At 45.8% G+C, this 18,272-nt stretch overlaps 1 protein-coding gene across 1 annotated transcript in view; it reads right to left on the bottom strand.

Moving 5' to 3' along the window:
- Nucleotides 1–18,272, bottom strand: part of sgsm2 (small G protein signaling modulator 2) — a 78,338-nt gene that overhangs the window by 21,181 nt on the left and 38,885 nt on the right. Inside the window, exons 4-9 of the mRNA XM_056611306.1 lie at nucleotides 9,739–9,915; nucleotides 9,273–9,340; nucleotides 8,640–8,788; nucleotides 8,158–8,292; nucleotides 6,842–6,969; nucleotides 167–234 (exon numbers count right to left, since the gene is read on the bottom strand). Of these exons, the coding sequence (XP_056467281.1) occupies nucleotides 167–234; nucleotides 6,842–6,969; nucleotides 8,158–8,292; nucleotides 8,640–8,788; nucleotides 9,273–9,340; nucleotides 9,739–9,915 (725 nt within the window). The remainder of the gene's footprint in view (nucleotides 1–166; nucleotides 235–6,841; nucleotides 6,970–8,157; nucleotides 8,293–8,639; nucleotides 8,789–9,272; nucleotides 9,341–9,738; nucleotides 9,916–18,272) is intronic.

Genomic DNA, 18,272 nt, shown 5'->3' with positions numbered 1-18,272 from the left:
CATCCAGTGGAACGCACTCCTTCACTGGCTCCTGCTAGCTCCACGCAGCCAGCCGTCCAGGCCGACCCTGACACCGGCTAATTATGAGATAACGTGTGTGACAGGGCCGGACGGACTTCAGTGGACCGCCGCTGACGGGTGAAGTCTGCGCTGACGGCATACTCACATCTCTGGTGGCAGTGGATGCAGACGATCTGCCGCAAAGGCACGGTCAATGCATAGTCCCAGTAGATACTGAGAGGGGGAGGGAGAGGGAGAGGAAACAGGGTGAGAGGGTGATGGGGTGGGGGGTGAGACTAGGCAACCCAGTCGCCAAGAAAAAACGTCAGTGGTGTACGTTTCCATGAACACTGGATACGTAGCATTTCAACGTAAAAAATAGCGTGTTATACCTACAGTATCCACGTGTGCCGCTGTGGAGGCGGGTTTCGGGGTTTGGGTTTCACGGCTTTCGCGGCAAATTGTGGACACGATTGTTTAGGGGGGGGGGGGGGGGGGACTGTTGTCAACTGAGAACCCCAATTCCCAGAATCCCCCGCGGCTCCGGAACACGGCGTAGCTTATATTAATCTTTATTATCTGAATGGGAAATGCAATATTTTAGGACAGATACACCATTAAACGCGTTTCTAATGACATTTCTAGCGAGAAATGTACATTTTCCTTACATAATCTTCAGTCAGTGAATGTGTATGATCTTTATTAATCTTTATTATCTGAATGGGAAATGCAATATTTTAGGACCGATTCACCGTTAAACGTGTTTCTAATAACATTTCTAGCGAGAAATATACTTTTTAATTGCATAATCTTCAGTCAGTGATTGTGTCTGATCTTTAGTTTTATAGTTATTAGGAGTTGATCGGCTCGCTCGCATGTTTCAACGACGTCAGGTTGCTTTCGCTAAACTAGCAGCTCACGTGCTTCCTGCGTTTGTGTTATTAAACTGTTACTTTATGTAACTTTTAATGATATCATCTTGTTAGAAACACGTATATCTGAGAGCCAACCCAGTCGCCAAAATCATACCTACGTTGACAGTGTACGTTTCGTGAACACTGGATTACGTCGCATTTCAACATAAAATAGCGTGTTATACACACACACACACACGCATGCACAGACACACACACACAAGCACGCACGCACAGACACACAGACACAGACACACACACACACACACACACACACACACACACACACACACACACACACACACACACACACACACACACACACACACGCACACACGCACACGGTGCATTTCGCTGCTAAAACCACAACAAAAAAATATTCCCTCAAATATTATTACTTTCAAAACGTTGGCCAAAATGGCCAATAATATCATTTTTTTTTGGGATGCTTCTAGGACATTTTGGGTGGATTTTGAACGGTATGTGGGGGGCACGTTTTTTGCAGGAAGATCTGGCTCCACCCCGGCGTGGTGCCGTCTCCTTTTGACCTTTTGACCCCAGACTTCTGGGGGAATAGCTGAATCAATTCATTAGTCAATCAGAAGCATGTAAATATCTTTCCGGTGCCGTAAGAGGACAAACAAGGTATCCTTCAACATCTACGCTTCCAGGCGATTGCAACGGTGCCACACATGAGCATATTCGAACATGTTTAATGGTAGTAATTAGCTGTCGAAATTGGAGGCCTTAATCAATACTGAGCAGCTATTGATTTGCTTCCCGATAAAGTTTTGTCACAAATGACATGTTATTTAGCATCTACACGTTGAGCTGAGTCCAATGACACCAAGAACGACACTCTAGCTAATGGTAACATGTATTTTACATGGTACACCTAGGTCTAGGACATGATCTCGGTGTAGCAAGAGGCCGAGCTTGATCTCATTGGACTCAGCTTAACGTGTAGATGCTAATTAACATGTAATTTGTCAAAAATCTCCATCGGGAAGCAAATCTATAGCTGGTCATTATTGATAAAGGCCTCCAAAATCGACAGCTAATTACTACCCCGAAACATATTCAAATATGATCATGTGTGGCACTGTTGCAATCGTCTCAAAACGTAGATGTCAAAGGACGCCTTGTTTGCTCTGCTGCACCACCGGGAAGATATTTTCATACTTCTAATGGATTGATTCATGTTTTAAGGTTCTCGGAGTGAGACTTTAAGTGGCTGCAGCAGAAGTGTTGCGACGAAAGATGATATCAAGAGATTTATAGAATATTCCCATTCACATTATGATTCTTCGTCGTAACATCCGACCAAACATCCTTTGCATTCACAGAGCGAAGATTATGAAAGTCCAGGCTCAGCAAGTGCTCCATCTCGTTGCACCTGCACCCAGCGGCTCGCTTGCAAGATTTTGGCCTGAAGTTCTTCCCAGACCTATACCCTAACAGTCCAATATGCATATCTGAGAATCAGGCCTCTCTTCAATAATGACAAAATGTAATGAGAGAAACACAGATTCACTTTTTGTTATCTCATAAGCGGCGTGGTGCCGGCTCCTTTTGACCTTTTGACCCCCGACTTCAAAAACGTGGCCACAGGCCAGCTGTGTCTACACACCTTTAGCCACAAATGTACACCTCCATCCCACAAAAAATGGGGACTAGAAACTAACCTCTGTCTTATGTACATACACTGTACTGTTGGAGGTCACGCCCCTTTGCCGACCTTTTCGAGATAGCTAGGGATGCTAAAATGTTTACACACATTTCCCGGGGCCCCGTGTACGACATATCCGAGATTTGGAGTTCTAGCCCTTAGAGATAAAAAGTTTTCCCAAATGGAGTGTCATTTGGACAAAGCCCCTCAGAAGTGTAGCCTGCAAGACCTAATGGTTCAGAATGTGGTGGAAAAAGAGTTTTTGAGATAGGAAGGTCCTACCGCCCTGAAATTTTAATACCTTATTCTAGGGCCTAACTGGGACCTCCGCACCGAAACTTGGCCCGGTCGGACCCCGAGGGCAGGAAGGGGGGGCCCTTCCTGCCCGAGACTTGGCGCGGTCAGACCCCAAGGGCAGGCCCCCCCTTCCTGCCCTCGGGGTCCGACCGGGCCAAGTTTCGGTGTGGGGGTCCCAGTTAGGCCCTAGAATATGGTATTCAAATTTCAGGGCGGTAGGACCTTCCTATCTCAAAAACCTTTTTTCCACCACATTCTGAACCATTAGGTCTCGCAGGCAACACTTCTGAAGGGGCTTTGTCCAAATGACAGTCCATTTGGGAAAACTTTTTTTCTCTATGGGCTAGAACTACAAATCTTGCATATGTCGTTCTCGGGGCCCCGGGAAATGTGTATCAACATTTTAGCATCCCTAGCTATCTCGAAAAGGCTGGAAAAGGGGCGTGACCTCCAACAGTACAGTCAATGTACATAAGACAGAGGTTAGTTTCTAGGCCCCATTTTTTGCGGGATGGAGGTGTACATTTGTGGCTTAATGTGTGTAGACACCGCTGGCCTGTGGCCACGTCTTTGAAGTCTGGGGTCAAAAGGTCAAAAGGAGCCGGCACCACGCCGCTTATGAGATAACAAAAAGTGAATCTGTATTTCTCTCATTACATTTTGTCATTATTGAAGAGAGGCCTGATTCTCAGATATGCATATTGGACTGTTAGGGTATAGGTCTGGGAAGAACTTCAGGCCAAAATCTTGCAAGCGAGCCGCTGGGTGCAGGTGCAACGAGATGGAGCACTTGCTGAGCCTGGACTTTCATAATCTTCGCTCTGTGAATGTAAAGGATGTTTGGTCGGAAGTTACGATGAAGAATCATAATGTGAATGGGAATATTCTATAAATCTCTTGATATCATCTTTCGTCGCAACACTTCTGCTGCAGCCACTTAAAGTCTCACTCCGAGAACCTTAAAATATGAATCAATCCATTAGAAGTATGAAAATATCTTCCCGGTGGTGCAGCAGAGCAAACAAGGTGTCCTTTGACATCTACGTTTCGAGAAGATTGCAACAGTGCCACACATGATCATATTTGAATATGTTTCGGGGTAGTAATTAGCTGTCGATTTTGGAGGCCTTTATCAATAATGACCAGCTATAGATTTGCTTCCCGATGGAGATTTTTGACAAATTACATGTTAATTAGCATCTACACGTTAAGCTGAGTCCAATGAGATCAAGCTCGGCCTCTTGCTACACCGAGATCATGTCCTAGACCTAGGTGTACCATGTAAAATACATGTTACCATTAGCTAGAGTGTCGTTCTTGGTGTCATTGGACTCAGCTCAACGTGTAGATGCTAAATAACATGTCATTTGTGACAAAACTTTATCGGGAAGCAAATCAATAGCTGCTCAGTATTGATTAAGGCCTCCAATTTCGACAGCTAATTACTACCATTAAACATGTTCGAATATGCTCATGTGTGGCACCGTTGCAATCGCCTGGAAGCGTAGATGTTGAAGGATACCTTGTTTGTCCTCTTACGGCACCGGAAAGATATTTACATGCTTCTGATTGACTAATGAATTGATTCAGCTATTCCCCCAGAAGTCTGGGGTCAAAAGGTCAAAAGGAGACGGCACCACGCCGGGGTGGAGCCAGATCTTCCTGCAAAAAACGTGCCCCCCACATACCGTTCAAAATCCACCCAAAATGTCCTAGAAGCATCCCAAAAAAAAAAGATATTATTGGCCATTTTGGCCAACGTTTTGAAAGTAATAATATTTGAGGGAATATTTTTTTGTTGTGGTTTTAGCAGCGAAATGCACCGTGTGCGTGTGTGTGTGTGTGTGTGTGTGTGTGTGTGTGTGTGTGTGTGTGTGTGTGTGTGTGTGTGTGTGTGTGTGTGTGTGTGTGTGTCTGTGTGTGTGTGTGTGTGTGTGTCTGTGTCTGTGTCTGTGTCTGTGTCTGTGTGTCTGTGTGTCTGTGTGTCTGTGTGTCTGTGTGTCTGTGTGTCTGTGCGTGCGTGTGTGTGCTTGTGTGTGCTTGTGTGTGTGTGTCTGTGCATGTGCGTGCGTGTCTGTGCATGTGCGTGCGTGTGTGTGTGTGTGTATAACACGCAATTTTATGTTGAAATGCGACGTAATCCAGTGTTCACGAAACGTACACTGTCAACGTAGGTATGATTTTGGCGACTGGGTTGGCTCTCAGATATACGTGTTTCTAACAAGATGATATCATTAAAAGTTACATAAAGTAACAGTTTAATAACACAAACGCCGGAAGCACGTGAGCTGCTAGTTTAGCGAAAGCAACCTGACGTCGTTGAAACATGCGAGCGAGCCGATCAACTCCTAATAACTATAAAACTAAAGATCAGACACAATCACTGACTGAAGATTATGCAATTAAAAAGTATATTTCTCGCTAGAAATGTTATTAGAAACACGTTTAACGGTGAATCGGTGCTAAAATATTGCATTTCCCATTCAGATAATAAAGATTAATAAAGATCATACACATTCACTGACTGAAGATTATGTAAGGAAAATGTACATTTCTCGCTAGAAATGTCATTAGAAACGCGTTTAATGGTGTATCTGTCCTAAAATATTGCATTTCCCATTCAGATAATAAAGATTAATATAAGCTACGCCGTGTTCCGGAGCCGCGGGGGATTCTGGGAATTGGGGTTCTCAGTTGACAAATGGGGCTTTTGTTAACTTGTTTTGTTGTTAGGATTAAGTGGGGTTAATGGGTTCGGGATGTTATGTGGTTGTGTGTTGTTCTATTAACATTGTTCGTGTGTTCATTATTGTCGACACCGTCACCGAGAGTGACGTGACCATCGTTTCGCGCAGCTGTTCCGTGTTGAAGTCTCGTTCAATAAAAACCAACTCTCGTTGTCGAGCGTTCAATAAAAACCAACTCTCGTTGTCGAGCGTGCCCCCCCCCCTACAAACGTGTCTCCCCCCCCTTCAACAAACGTGTCCCCCCCCCCCCCCCCCCTTCAACTAACGTATCTCAACAAACGTGTCTCTCCCCCCCCCCCCTCCCCGGTCAACAACAGTCTCCCCCCCCCCCTAAACAATCGTGTCCACAATTTGCCGCGAAAGCCGTGAAACCCAAACCCCGAAACCCGCCTCCACAGCGGCACACGTGGATACTGTAGGTATAACACGCTATTTTTTACGTTGAAATGCTACGTATCCAGTGTTCATGGAAACGTACACCACTGACGTTTTTTCTTGGCGACTGGGTTGGACTAGGAGACGTAGGATAATTTGGTGGTGCATGAGATGCGCTTGCATGAAGACGGTTTGTGCCTCTGACTCTGAAGTGCATTCACCTTTGGTGGTTCTATAATTTGGATTCATACAGATTGGTCTAGACCTTTTGAATTGGTCCAGTAACCTTTAGAGGAACACATCGACTCTTGGGGAAATTGTCTCTTTGCCCTTTTTACCCACACCCAGACAAGAACATGGATACCAATTTCACCTGTGTGTGTTTACTTAAAGAACAAGATGCATTTGATTTCCCCCAAAGTCAGCTTGTTCCTCACACAACAACAGAAGAGGAATGACTCTGTGTCCTCCATCTATCTTTCAGCTTGACATAAACATGTGCTATGTATACAATGTGAATGTGATCGTCTGTCAAAACAGATTCTGCATTATGCATTGCCTGTTTTACGTTATTTGACTGTTTGAAAGGTTCAGGATTTGCCCTGTGCAATGCAGCAATCAATCTCTTTCCCTACCAATGCATAGGCCTTACAGATGACAATATGGCACAATTAGATTTGGTCGCAAACCTAACTCTGAAACTACAATAATACCTTTCCGTCAATACTTTAGCTTGAACCACATCCAGCTGAAGACCACTTTGGGTTCCTGAGAATCTCTGCCAAACCAAACATCCTCTGATAACAGCAACGCCGACGGCAGTAGCTCACAATGCATACCTCTTCTCCAGGTCGTCACAGTCCCCCAGGGTCCCGTTGATGAGCTGGTTGGGCGTCCACTTGAGGGTGAGGTGTTCCCCGGCCTGGTGGAGCGACAGGTACCCCCGCAGCACCTCCATCTCCTTCTTCTACAGGGGGTGGTGTGGGGGGGGAGAGGACGGATGAGACGAGAGCACGAACACAGGGGAGGAGAGGGGAGAGAAAGTGTGCACGACTCAGACGCTGTCACGCATCCAGATAGAGTCTGAGATGGATGGTCGCTAGCCTCACAACGCCAGCCTAAATCGTGCATCCTCCCAGGGGTTTTAACTCGAGATAAAAGTCTAGAACAGTCGTACATGAGGAAACTGCAAGGGGTACTTTGACTTTTAAAATGTTCTTAGTAACATTTTAATTGGAATCTAACATTTACAATGATAGAAAATGATGAAAATAATTACATCAGAAATATAGTTTGCATGTAAACTGATGTTGCTTGATGCATTCAAGCATAAGTTTTCCACTGAGGTTTTGTGTTAATTGGCCGTCTTGCAGTAATATTTGTGCATAAAGGGGGCGCTGGCACTCTTTGTCAGCAACTGCATTTGTATTTATCTATTTTTTAATGTTTGCAAATGAGGTGATCCGTGAAAGGGCTTTATGACAATTTAGTGGTAAACCTAAGGTCAAAGGTTTGGAGCAACTGGTCTAGAACCAGCATGGGCAGCTTGGTTCCGAACAACACATAGCTTGATATGATAACATGTATGCTGCTGAGGAATTAGTTTAACGTTAAAAAGTGAGAAAATGCCACTGTCGATACCGACAAATGTTCCCCCCTGACACCTCTGATTCTGTGGTCTCTGAAGGAGTCTCAGCAGAGCCTCACGCCTGTATTTATAGCCCTTCTGGTTTAACTCAGATCACAGACAACTGATTTTATCGGCACGTGTGAACAACTTCGACATTGTTAAAAGGCTGAAGCTGAAAGATTGACGATAAAATAGAGAGATACACAGAGGAGCAGGAAGAACGCAGTATTGGCTGCAGGAGCTCAGGATGTAGAGTGGGTTGACTGGTAACCGGAAGGTTGCTAGTTCGCTCCCCGGCTCTTCTTAGCTGAGTGTCGAGGTGTCCCTGAGCAAGGCACCTCACGTGTGAGGTGTGAATGAATGCTGGTAAGTCGCTTTGGATCAAAGAGTCGACAGAGCGGCTGTGTGTGTTTGGTTCCAGTCTGGACCAATAGGATGGGCCGTACAACCCTACCATCGCCGCCAGTTCCCCCCGAGGATCAAGGAGAAAGGAACGTAAACTGGGACGACAGACGTGTCTCGTACCGGTTGCACCAGCACGTTGTTCTTGCCGTAGAGCAGGTGTGTGCGTGAGTTCTGGTGCAGGGACTCCACGTACTCCCGCGCCGACGCTGCAAACTTGTCCTCCGACACGCTGCCACTGGACTGCCTCTTGCGGATCTAGAGAGACACAGCGTCACTGAGGCTCATGCACAACAAATGAGGATTGGTCATTAAATATCAGACCGACATTTGGTTTAGTTTTCAAATACAAACATAACAGAAATATTTCGATATCTGTCAGAAATGGCCAGAACTAATTAAAGTAACAATTGTATACATATGTATATGGCCCTTCTACACAACAGGTGTACGTGATAGTGAAGTGCTTATGTTAGCTCTGTATACTGTGTATTCCAGGTGGATATGCTAATATTTGTCTGGATTTGAGGGCATTTGAGCCCTGCTCTTTGATAACCATGCACTTCAGAAAAAATTGATTTGACATAGCAACCCTAACAACTCACGCCCAGAGTGGGCCTGCGTCCAGGGGAGGTGTCCTGTCCTCGGTGGGCGCCATGGATACGGTGGCGCTGGACCAGCTCATTGGCCGACGGATCCGTCCAGAAGTGGTCCGACGTCTTCAGCTTGGTGTACTCCAGGGCACAGGGTCCCACTTGGAGCGCACACATACACACACACGCACAGGGGACAGAAGCGCACACACACACACACACACACACACACACACAATCACACGGAAACACACACGGACAAACACACACATACACGCACACACACACACAGACACACATACATACATACATGCACAAACACACACACACAGACGGACACACACACACACACACACACGCACACAAACACACACACAGAAGGACACACACGGAAACACACTCACACACCCACACCAGAGGAAAAGGCAAACACACACACACCAGGGGAAAAACACACACAGACATACCATCAGTAAGGCGCTCATGTGTCCCCGCGTCACTGTTCTGGTGATTGGGGGGGCTATCCGCAGTGCCGGCACCGCTTCACTGCGAGTGCTTCCTCACTCTACGGCGCTTGCCTCAGCGGTCGGTCGGCGCCTCTTGAAATGTAAATGGAAAACAGCTTATGATCCGCTCACTACTCACCCAGCAGAGCGGCGAGGATGGGGCCGTAGACCTGGTCGTGCATCAGAGCCTCCCTCTCATAGTACTTACTGCACACAGAGACACACATATACGTCACGAGTGGAGAAACGGCTCGGGGGAAACAACAAAACGACAATGTGGTCGATATGTAATTCGGCGCACAGCGCTCTGAGCCTCTTTTTGCAGCGTGTGCTCAAGTCCCTTCGGGCCTTTCATCTTTCGACAGGGAACTCGAGTGAGGCATTGGGTCCTCACCCTGGAAGCAAAAAAGCACAGAGGCCTGACACGACGGGCTGGGCTTACGTGAGTCAAGATAATTAAAGGGAACTGCTCGGCTTCCACCGGCATCAAAGCACTAATTGCTTCTGTGCGCAGTGACTCATCTGCACTCATCTGTTTTTTTCTCTCTCCCTCTCTCTCCCCCGGGCGAGCGGCGAGGGGCCGGCGGAGCGGACCCCGGGCTCACCTGGAGTTGTCCACGATGTACTGCACGATCTTGTCCAGCACCTTCTCGAAGAGGGCGGTGCGCACCCAGATGTGCTTGACGGCCTGGGCGGAGAGGGCCTGGGGAGCGCGGGGGGTCGCGGAGGTGGTGGAGGAGCCCTGCCTCCTGAGGGACTCATGGCCCAGGCTCTGGGTCCTCCTGGAGGGGGGGGGGGGGTGGTCCGTTAATCTGTGTCCTGGATGTGTGCAGTGCAGGAGTGCAGGATTTATCAATCAAGTGATCTAGCTAGTTAGTCGTCCGTTGCCCAGTAGGAGCATAGCACATATCTATACCATGCAAAATCTATTCATTGTTACCCTCTTACGCACTTATTGTTGATTGTACGAGTTGTGAAGTATCTTTCCTAGCTATCTTTGTTGTGTACGGGGAAGGGGTTAACCTAACAATTATTAGTGCTTGGCACTTGGTTATATGAATATACTTACAGGACCGACAACAATATATCGTTTGTCATTGTCATTGCAAGTCGCCTTTGATAAAAGCGTCTGCTAAACGCCCTAAATCTCGATCACTTTGGTTTGTGGATGTACACATAATGCAGTTGAATACAAATTCAAACACTTCCAAAGAACAATAACCAGCAACTCATTTTGTACGGCTTTGAAGTCCTACGCCTCTCTAATCTCTCTGGGAGTTTCTCCCTAACGTTTCGATCACGAGGACACGAGAACAAAGCTTCTGGAAGGTCTAGAGTGCCAGCTCCTCACGCAACATGCCCCACACCGTGTGGCAGATGCCTCCACACTCACGTGATCTGCAGTAACGTGAACACGTCCACCTTAAACAAATGGGAAACCTTCCACCTCAGTGTCACACTCGTCTACTGTGACTGTCTCTCCCCGTCTGGCGTGGAAGACGATCATCCACTGGCCAGACACAAAGGTCTACTCACACCTCAGCTCAGCAGCTAAGTCTTATCGTGACAGCCTTAGACTCTGTCACAGGCGGTACTATGGGTGGAAGCTCTCTGCCAGCAGGGACATCACGAAGCCCCGTCGTCAGACCATCCCAGCTCACACAACGCCTGCCGCACACACGCAACTCAGTCCCCCGCCCCCTCACAGAAGCCAAATGCCAAACTCAGTGTGTGTGTGTGTGTGTGTGTGTGTGTGTGTGTGTGTGTGTGTGTGTGTGTTTGTGTGTGTGTGTGTTTGTGTTTGTTTGTGTGTGTGTGTGGGAGGGGGAAGCCGAGACACGCACACACATTGCCAGTCACGATGTCTCTAAGGAGTCCACTCCACTGTGTGTGTGATTGTGTGTGTGTGTGTGTGTGTATGTGTGTGTGTGTGTGTGTGTGTGTGTGTGTGTGTGTGTGTGTGTGTGTGTGTGTGCGTGTGTGCGTGTGTGTGTGTGTGTGTGTTTGTGTGTGTGTGTGTGTGTATGCTTGTCTGTGAATGGGGATGCCAGGTTTCAGATGGGGAGGGACTAATGTCGGTGTGACATCACAGAGAGAGAGAGAGAGAGAGAGAGAGAGAGAGAGAGAGAGAGAGAGAGAGAGAGAGAGAGAGAGAGAGAGAGAGAGAGAGAGACCATTAGAAATCAGTCAGCATAAATGGACAGAGATCCCTCCCACTGATAACAGATATTCCAGAAACTTCTGAGAGCAGTGCCAACATTCACTCTATGAGGCTGCTTTCAGTAATATCACCAAAACTCGATGAACCGTGAATAGGGTGCTGTGCGTTCGTATCATATCCCCTTTGTTATGATGCACATGTGTTCAAAGACACGCACAATACAATATGTATTGATTTAGTTGCTGAGGTGTCTCCCCACACAAACACACATGTCAATGTCTATGTCAAAGTACTTTGGTTTTCCTGAAAAATGTGATGTAATGATAATGATTTGACGTTATCACTGGCCCGTGAACGGAGGGACCCCCATCGACAATGCGTGTCGGTGTATTTGGCTCCTGTGCGTGTGTCTGTTGCCCGTTATGCACAGAGATAACAACATGCTACGCCACACAATATTGTTGGTGGATAGCGCGTGGGTGATGGCACCAGCCTGGGTGAAGCGTGTGTTATCACTTGCATCTGTGAGCAAACACAAAGTGATGGGCTAATAGCCGCTGTCATCGGTCAATCAATCCATGGAGGGTAAATCCGATCAGGGCAGCCGGTCATAAAAATATATTTTTACTGGAATGAGAACAACATAAAAGTGAAAATCCTCTGGCACTAGTCCCAGATGTACTGCTGCAGAAACTTGACTTTTCTCTCAAGAATGAAATATTCCCACCAAGGACTTACGATGATTTCATAACACGAAGCTGGTCCTCTGTGAGTTACAGCTCAGAGAGACTGTCGCTTTTAGTAGCACTTAGTGTGTGTGTGTGTGTGTGTGTGTGTGTGTGTGTGTGTGTGTGTGTGTGTGTGTGTGTGTGTGTGTGTGTGTGTGTGTGTGTGTGTGTGTGTGTGTGTGTGTGTTGTGTGTGTGTTTGTGTATCTGTATATGTGTATGTTTATGTGTGTATGTGTTTCTGTGTCTATGTGTTTCAGTGTATGCGAGAGAAAGGGGCAGGTGTGTGTGAATGACACACAGAGGCACACGCACAGACACACACACACACACAAACACACCCAAACCCACACCCACGAACACACAGAGACACACAAACATGGACATTTGTTCATTGCCTAAACTAGCCGGGCGGATATCCGTGTATAATATCTGAATGATGTATATTTTCTTCTCTCTATTTTATGCGTTTGCATCCCTGCAACACACTCTGGCTGGGTCTCTCTCCACCACCAGTGGCACGATGCCGTTGCCGTGGAAACCAGAGTGAATGAGCGATGGCGCCCTGAGGTTGGGTGGCAGGAAGGGGGGAGGGTGAGGAGGGAAGTGGAAGGAGCGTGTGCACGCCTGTGTATTTAGTTACATATTTATTTGAATATCGATCTAGTTGCGTGCTTGTTTGTGTGTGTGTGTGTGTGTGTGTGTGTGTGTGTGTGTGTGTGTGTGTGTGTGTGTGTGTGTGTGTGTGTGTGTGTGTGTGTGTGTGTGTGTGAGTGAATGGGGGTTTATGTATGTGTGTGTGTGTGGATGAGTTACACGAGTGCAAGGCGGTCGGGTAGGGCGGGCGGAGGGGCTCGGTCTCGATCCATAAACAATAATGGCTTCTAATGCGTAGCCCAGCCCCTCGCTGGGGAAATAAGGGCAAATAGGATGTGACAACCAGAGTGCACCGCTGCAGTTGTGTACAGACACACAACCAGAGGCACCACTGTGCCTGAACCAGGGTTTAATTGTGCTGCCCGCTGTCCCACGACGCCCTCTGATGAGGGACGTGTTTGTGCCAACATTGTGTTTAAATGTGCTTGCGGGTAACCCTTTATAATAAGGTGCCATAATAAGTAGCAAACTAGTCATTACCTAACCCTTTGTTAATATTTGTTAATTGTTACAAAAATATCCATTTGGCACAAGTTTATCGTTTTTTCGTCATTAATTAAATATTAGTTGTTTGCATAACCCTAACTCAACCCTAACACACGACCCTAACCCTTACACACGGCCCTAACCCTAACACACAGCCCTAACCCTAACCCTAACCATAACACAGAGCCCTAACCCTAACACACAGCCCTAACCCTAACCAGCGACACTCTGTGTGCAAAACTTATGCCAAATAGATATTTTAGTAACAATTAAAAAATATCAACAAAGGGTTAGGTAATGACTAGTTTGCACCCCCCCCCCCCCCACCTGCTACAGGAGCCGCTCCCTCAAGCCTTGGTGCTGGCAGCCATGTGGCTTTCACTAATGGACAATTAATGGGCTCTGAAACATCATGGCTTGCACTTAGGAGGCTACGCACACAAAGTACTTCATACAACTACACACGTGTACAAATGTACATGTGGTGTACACAAGCGCAAAGACATACAGACAGGCTGACGTGATGCGATGGGCGATGCATGCATTAAAACGTGCACGAATACACATCGACGACACACACTGGTGCACACACACACACACACACACACACAAGCAGAGACGAAGGCTTTTGACTGAACGCACAAGAAGGGAAGATCGAGCCAAACGTTGAATAAAAGTGATGAAAATGATTTATAACACAGGCCTTAGGCTCTGATAAGGTGTTATTGTGATAACTTTGCACAAACCAAGTTTTGTTGTTATTGTTTGCTATTATTTACTAACGGCAACCCACTGTTAAGTATATTGTCTGTTTGTATAACGTTGCCATTCCTTCCCCCTCCTATATTCTTCTGATAACTTGCATTATAATCATATTGAGCAAATGATATTCAATTCTTGGATGTTCAATTTCATTTGGCTTACTATTGTATTCATTCCTAACCATGTTAAAGCTGAAGTCCTATGACTAATGACTAATTTTCCTCTGGAGACATAGACTAATGCTAATCTGATATACCAGCTACCACTGTAATTAAAATGTTTTCTTTAATTCCATCTAAAAGCAAGTCTGAAATGTATTTGTGTCTGTGGATTTTGTATGAGAAAGGGTAAGATGGGTTTGTCGACCATTAAATTACCCATAATGATCATGGTAATGCAGAGATGCTAGGCGGAATACTGTAAACTACCAGAACCAGGGGGGGATGTTAGGCTGCTAGGTCAGAGTAATGTAAACTAATACTGTAAACTACCAGAACCAGCAGGGGATGTTAGGCTGCTAGGTCAGAGTAAAGTAAACTAATACTATAAACCACCAGAACCAGCAGGGGATGTTAGGCTGCTAGGTCAGAGTACTTTAAACTAATACTATAAACTACCAGAACCAGCGGGGGTTGTTAGGCTGCTAGGTCAGAGTACTTTAAACTAATACTGTAAACTAACAGAAGCAGTAAGGGATGTTAGGCAGCTAGGTCAGAGTACTGTTAACTAATACTGTAAACTACCAGAACCAGGAGGTTAGCCTGCTAGGTCAGAATACTGTAAACTACCAAGCCAGGAGATGATGTTAGGCTGCTAGGTCAGAGTACTGTAAACTACCAGAGCCAGGAGGTGACGTTAGGCTGCTAGATCAGAATACTGTAAACTACCAGAGCCAGGAGGTGACGTTAGGCTGCTAGGTCAGGGTACTGTAAACTACCAGAGCCAGGAGGTGACGTTAGGCTGCTAGGTCAGAATACTGTAAACTACCAGAGCCAGGAGGTGATGTTAGGCTGCTAGGTCAGGGTACTGTAAACTACCAGAGACATGAGGTGATGTTAGGCTGCTAGGTCAGAATACTGTAAACTACCAGAACCAGGAGGTGACATTAGACTGCTAGGTCAGAATACTGTAAACTACCAAAGCCAGGAGGTGATGTTAGGCTGCTAGTTTAGAGTACTGTCAACTATCAGAGCCAGGAGGGGATGTTAGGCTACTCATTTTGGTGGCTAACCGGCCATTATGTCTGTGGGAACTCAACTGTGACCATTACCGCATCACTGCAATGATGCAGCCCATTACAGTCAATTAAACATACAGGGGATTGATTATGATTAATTATTTCCAGGCTTGTACTCGTGATGATGTTCATTTGAATATACACGCACACACACACACACACACACACACACACACACACACACACACACACACACACACACACACACACACACACACACACACACACACACACACACACACACACACACACACACACACACACAGTAAGCCGACAAAGAAGACAAGCATCAGTTGGGAGTTGGGAGTTAAATTTGAATGACAGGTGCTTATGGCGAACAAACCTCTCGTGTGTGGTAAAGCCCATGCAGTTGACGGCTGAGAGATGTATCCTTCCCATGAGGAAATCAAAAAGAAATGTAAAATCTTAGAATGAGCCATCCAGCTGTGTTTGCCGGTCTTGGCAGCAGCACTCCTGTTGCAGGGGGGGGGGTCTTTTAGAGCTTCCCTGTCAACCTTTCCACCTGCACCTCATCTCCCCATTGGTCCCTCCCATTATATACCAGTTCACTTTACTTGTTCTTTGTTGTTGTCATGTCCCTTGTAGTTCCCAAATTCCATGTATTTTATGTCTGTTTCATGGAGATTATTGAAGGCCTATATTAAAGGCCTTTTTCTTGTTACTTTTCCTGAGTGGTCTGCCATTTGATCTTATCCCTCCTGGTTTAGCACTGTGACAAACGGTGCCAACGGGACCACTTGTCTTTATTTGCGCGGCTTATTCTTTAAATTTGGAGATACCATGTCTTTTTAGAGTGTCAGAGATTTAGTTTAATCTCAAAATGTGTCCTTCATTTGAATATTTATCCATGAATCCATCAAGTCAAACTAAGGGCCCTATTTTAACGGTCTGAAACGCAAGTGAGAAGCGTAAACGGAAGTAGCTTTGTGGGCGAGTCTCTGCCACTGCTGCGATTATACCGGCAGATAAATGACTCTTGCGCCCGACATTTTAAATCTAAAATGAAGAATGTCTATGAATCTAGAATCTAGAATGCCCATATTTCTGGTATTTTGATTGTGAAAAAGCTGCGCGGTAGAATATTTTCCCTTTGCGAGAGGCAGCTACAGGTACGTGATTCTATCATGGCATTCGTGCATCCATTCAACCAGTTTGTGTTTCACAACCACTATTACAAGTAAATTACATTGTCTAGAGATAAATCGGTGCATGGCATGAGACATGTCCCATCCTCCTCATTACTGTGCTGGCAACGCATAATACATTGGGTTTTGTAAATCAGGTGTAAGGTACTTTGGCCTTCATTTAGAATTTTTAGTTTATAATTGAATTATTTCCAGTTAGGGACCATTCACAATAAGACATTAATATTGTACAGCAAGAGGAGATATACCATGCCAGGTTGTAGCTGTTGCTATTTTCCACCCACATTAAGGGAAAACTGATTAAACCAACTTAAAATCATGTATTTTTTAAAACCATATCCTCAAGTTTACATTGAACATGAAATGTGGCATTTTCCATTTAAAAGTCTTCCCCAAATCTTGTGAAAATCATATGGTGTAAGGAGTAGGCCTTAGTTTGGGTGAAGTGTCTGGCTGATCCCTGTTTATTACAGCTGATTTTATGGATGTTCTTGATCTCAGCTACTTTGATCAGAGAAGAAAAACAAATTGTTCATCAATTCCTATGCAATTTAGGAGAAATAGGGTGAGAGAAACTGCTTTTTGAATGGTAAGGGCAGAGTCCCCATTTTAGTTTTTCAAAGACAAAAACACTACATGTATCAGAGATTTTTAAGCCTCTGAACCAAAAGTGTCCCCGGATTTTGTCTCAGAAAATCTGGTCACCTTACCTATAAATCACACACTGTACCCTATTATGCCTCGTTCACACTACACGCGTCCATCAGCGGATGACCAAGGGCGTGTCTGACGTAAAGGGGACTAGTCTATGTAGACGCATACTACAGCCAATCAAATCGCTTCCTGCTACAAAGCCGATGTGCGGATATAAATACAAAAGATGACACAAACAGGGGCCTCAAAACAATCCTATCATTCCACATATCTTTAAAAGACATATAACGGCTGGATTTTTCCTGCTTCTTCCTGCTTGTTATTGCAAAATGGATCCAGGAAACAGGAGTGTATTTGCATAACCGCGACCTGATTGGCCGACGGATCCGCCGCTGCCTGAAAAGTTGTTCACATTCCTCCAATTTCTGAAGAGCCAAATAGACGGACGGACCCACAATGCATTTCGCGAGCGCCCTATGCAAAGTCAATGCGATCCGTCGACGGACGGAGGTAGTGTGAACAAGCCCTCTTAGGCCAACCAAGTTTAGTTGATATTGTGCCCCAGACAGGACGGCTGTAGTGTTTTTATTATTTGAGGGATTACACAAGGAAGCCGTCTTGTTTTGTATGAGATAAGGTATGATATAATTACAAATGTAGTTGCAAGCAACGATGAGGTGGTCCACCATATGGTGAGCATGGCCAAATGCAGACATCATAATATACATCGTTTTGTGCTGATCCTCAAAATCTGTTTGGTCGAGGTTGAATTCCAACAGTAGTCCTCCTGCACAGCGTTGACAAGCACTGATGCCACACGCTCTACCACAGAGCCACATGCGGCATCGCCCAGCAGGGCAAGAACACACTATATTTTTAGAATGAGAAGTCTTCCATACTTTGCGCAAAGGGTAAGCTTTGTAAGTAATGGTCAAATAGATTTGGTACACCATGAGAGCAGATTTACCGGAGGAAAACTGTAGAGTCTGTGGTTGATGGCAGCCTCACCTGCCCGAGCCAGACTGATGAGACTCTGGGGCTGGGTGAGGCTACACACCTGCTGTGTGTTAAACAATCAATGCACACAGAGTATAGCAGCAATCGCCACGCACACCCGAGGGTTAACCTACACGGCAGCGTGTAACACCTGCTCTGTGACTCATTTGTTTATTCAGACTCTGCAATAAACCAGTTCATCATCTACAACCTGTGTTCTGTATTTGATGACATTTCTAAAAACATGTGTGGTTGTAGTCAGATTTGTACAAGGGACCTTCTGTTCATCTGCC

The sequence above is a fragment of the Gadus chalcogrammus genome, chromosome 16, assembly GCF_026213295.1.
Source record: "Gadus chalcogrammus isolate NIFS_2021 chromosome 16, NIFS_Gcha_1.0, whole genome shotgun sequence".
Classification (NCBI taxonomy): domain Eukaryota; kingdom Metazoa; phylum Chordata; class Actinopteri; order Gadiformes; family Gadidae; genus Gadus; species Gadus chalcogrammus.
The sequence above is the reverse complement of the archived record's forward strand: the minus strand, read 5'-3'. Positions and strand labels throughout refer to the sequence as shown.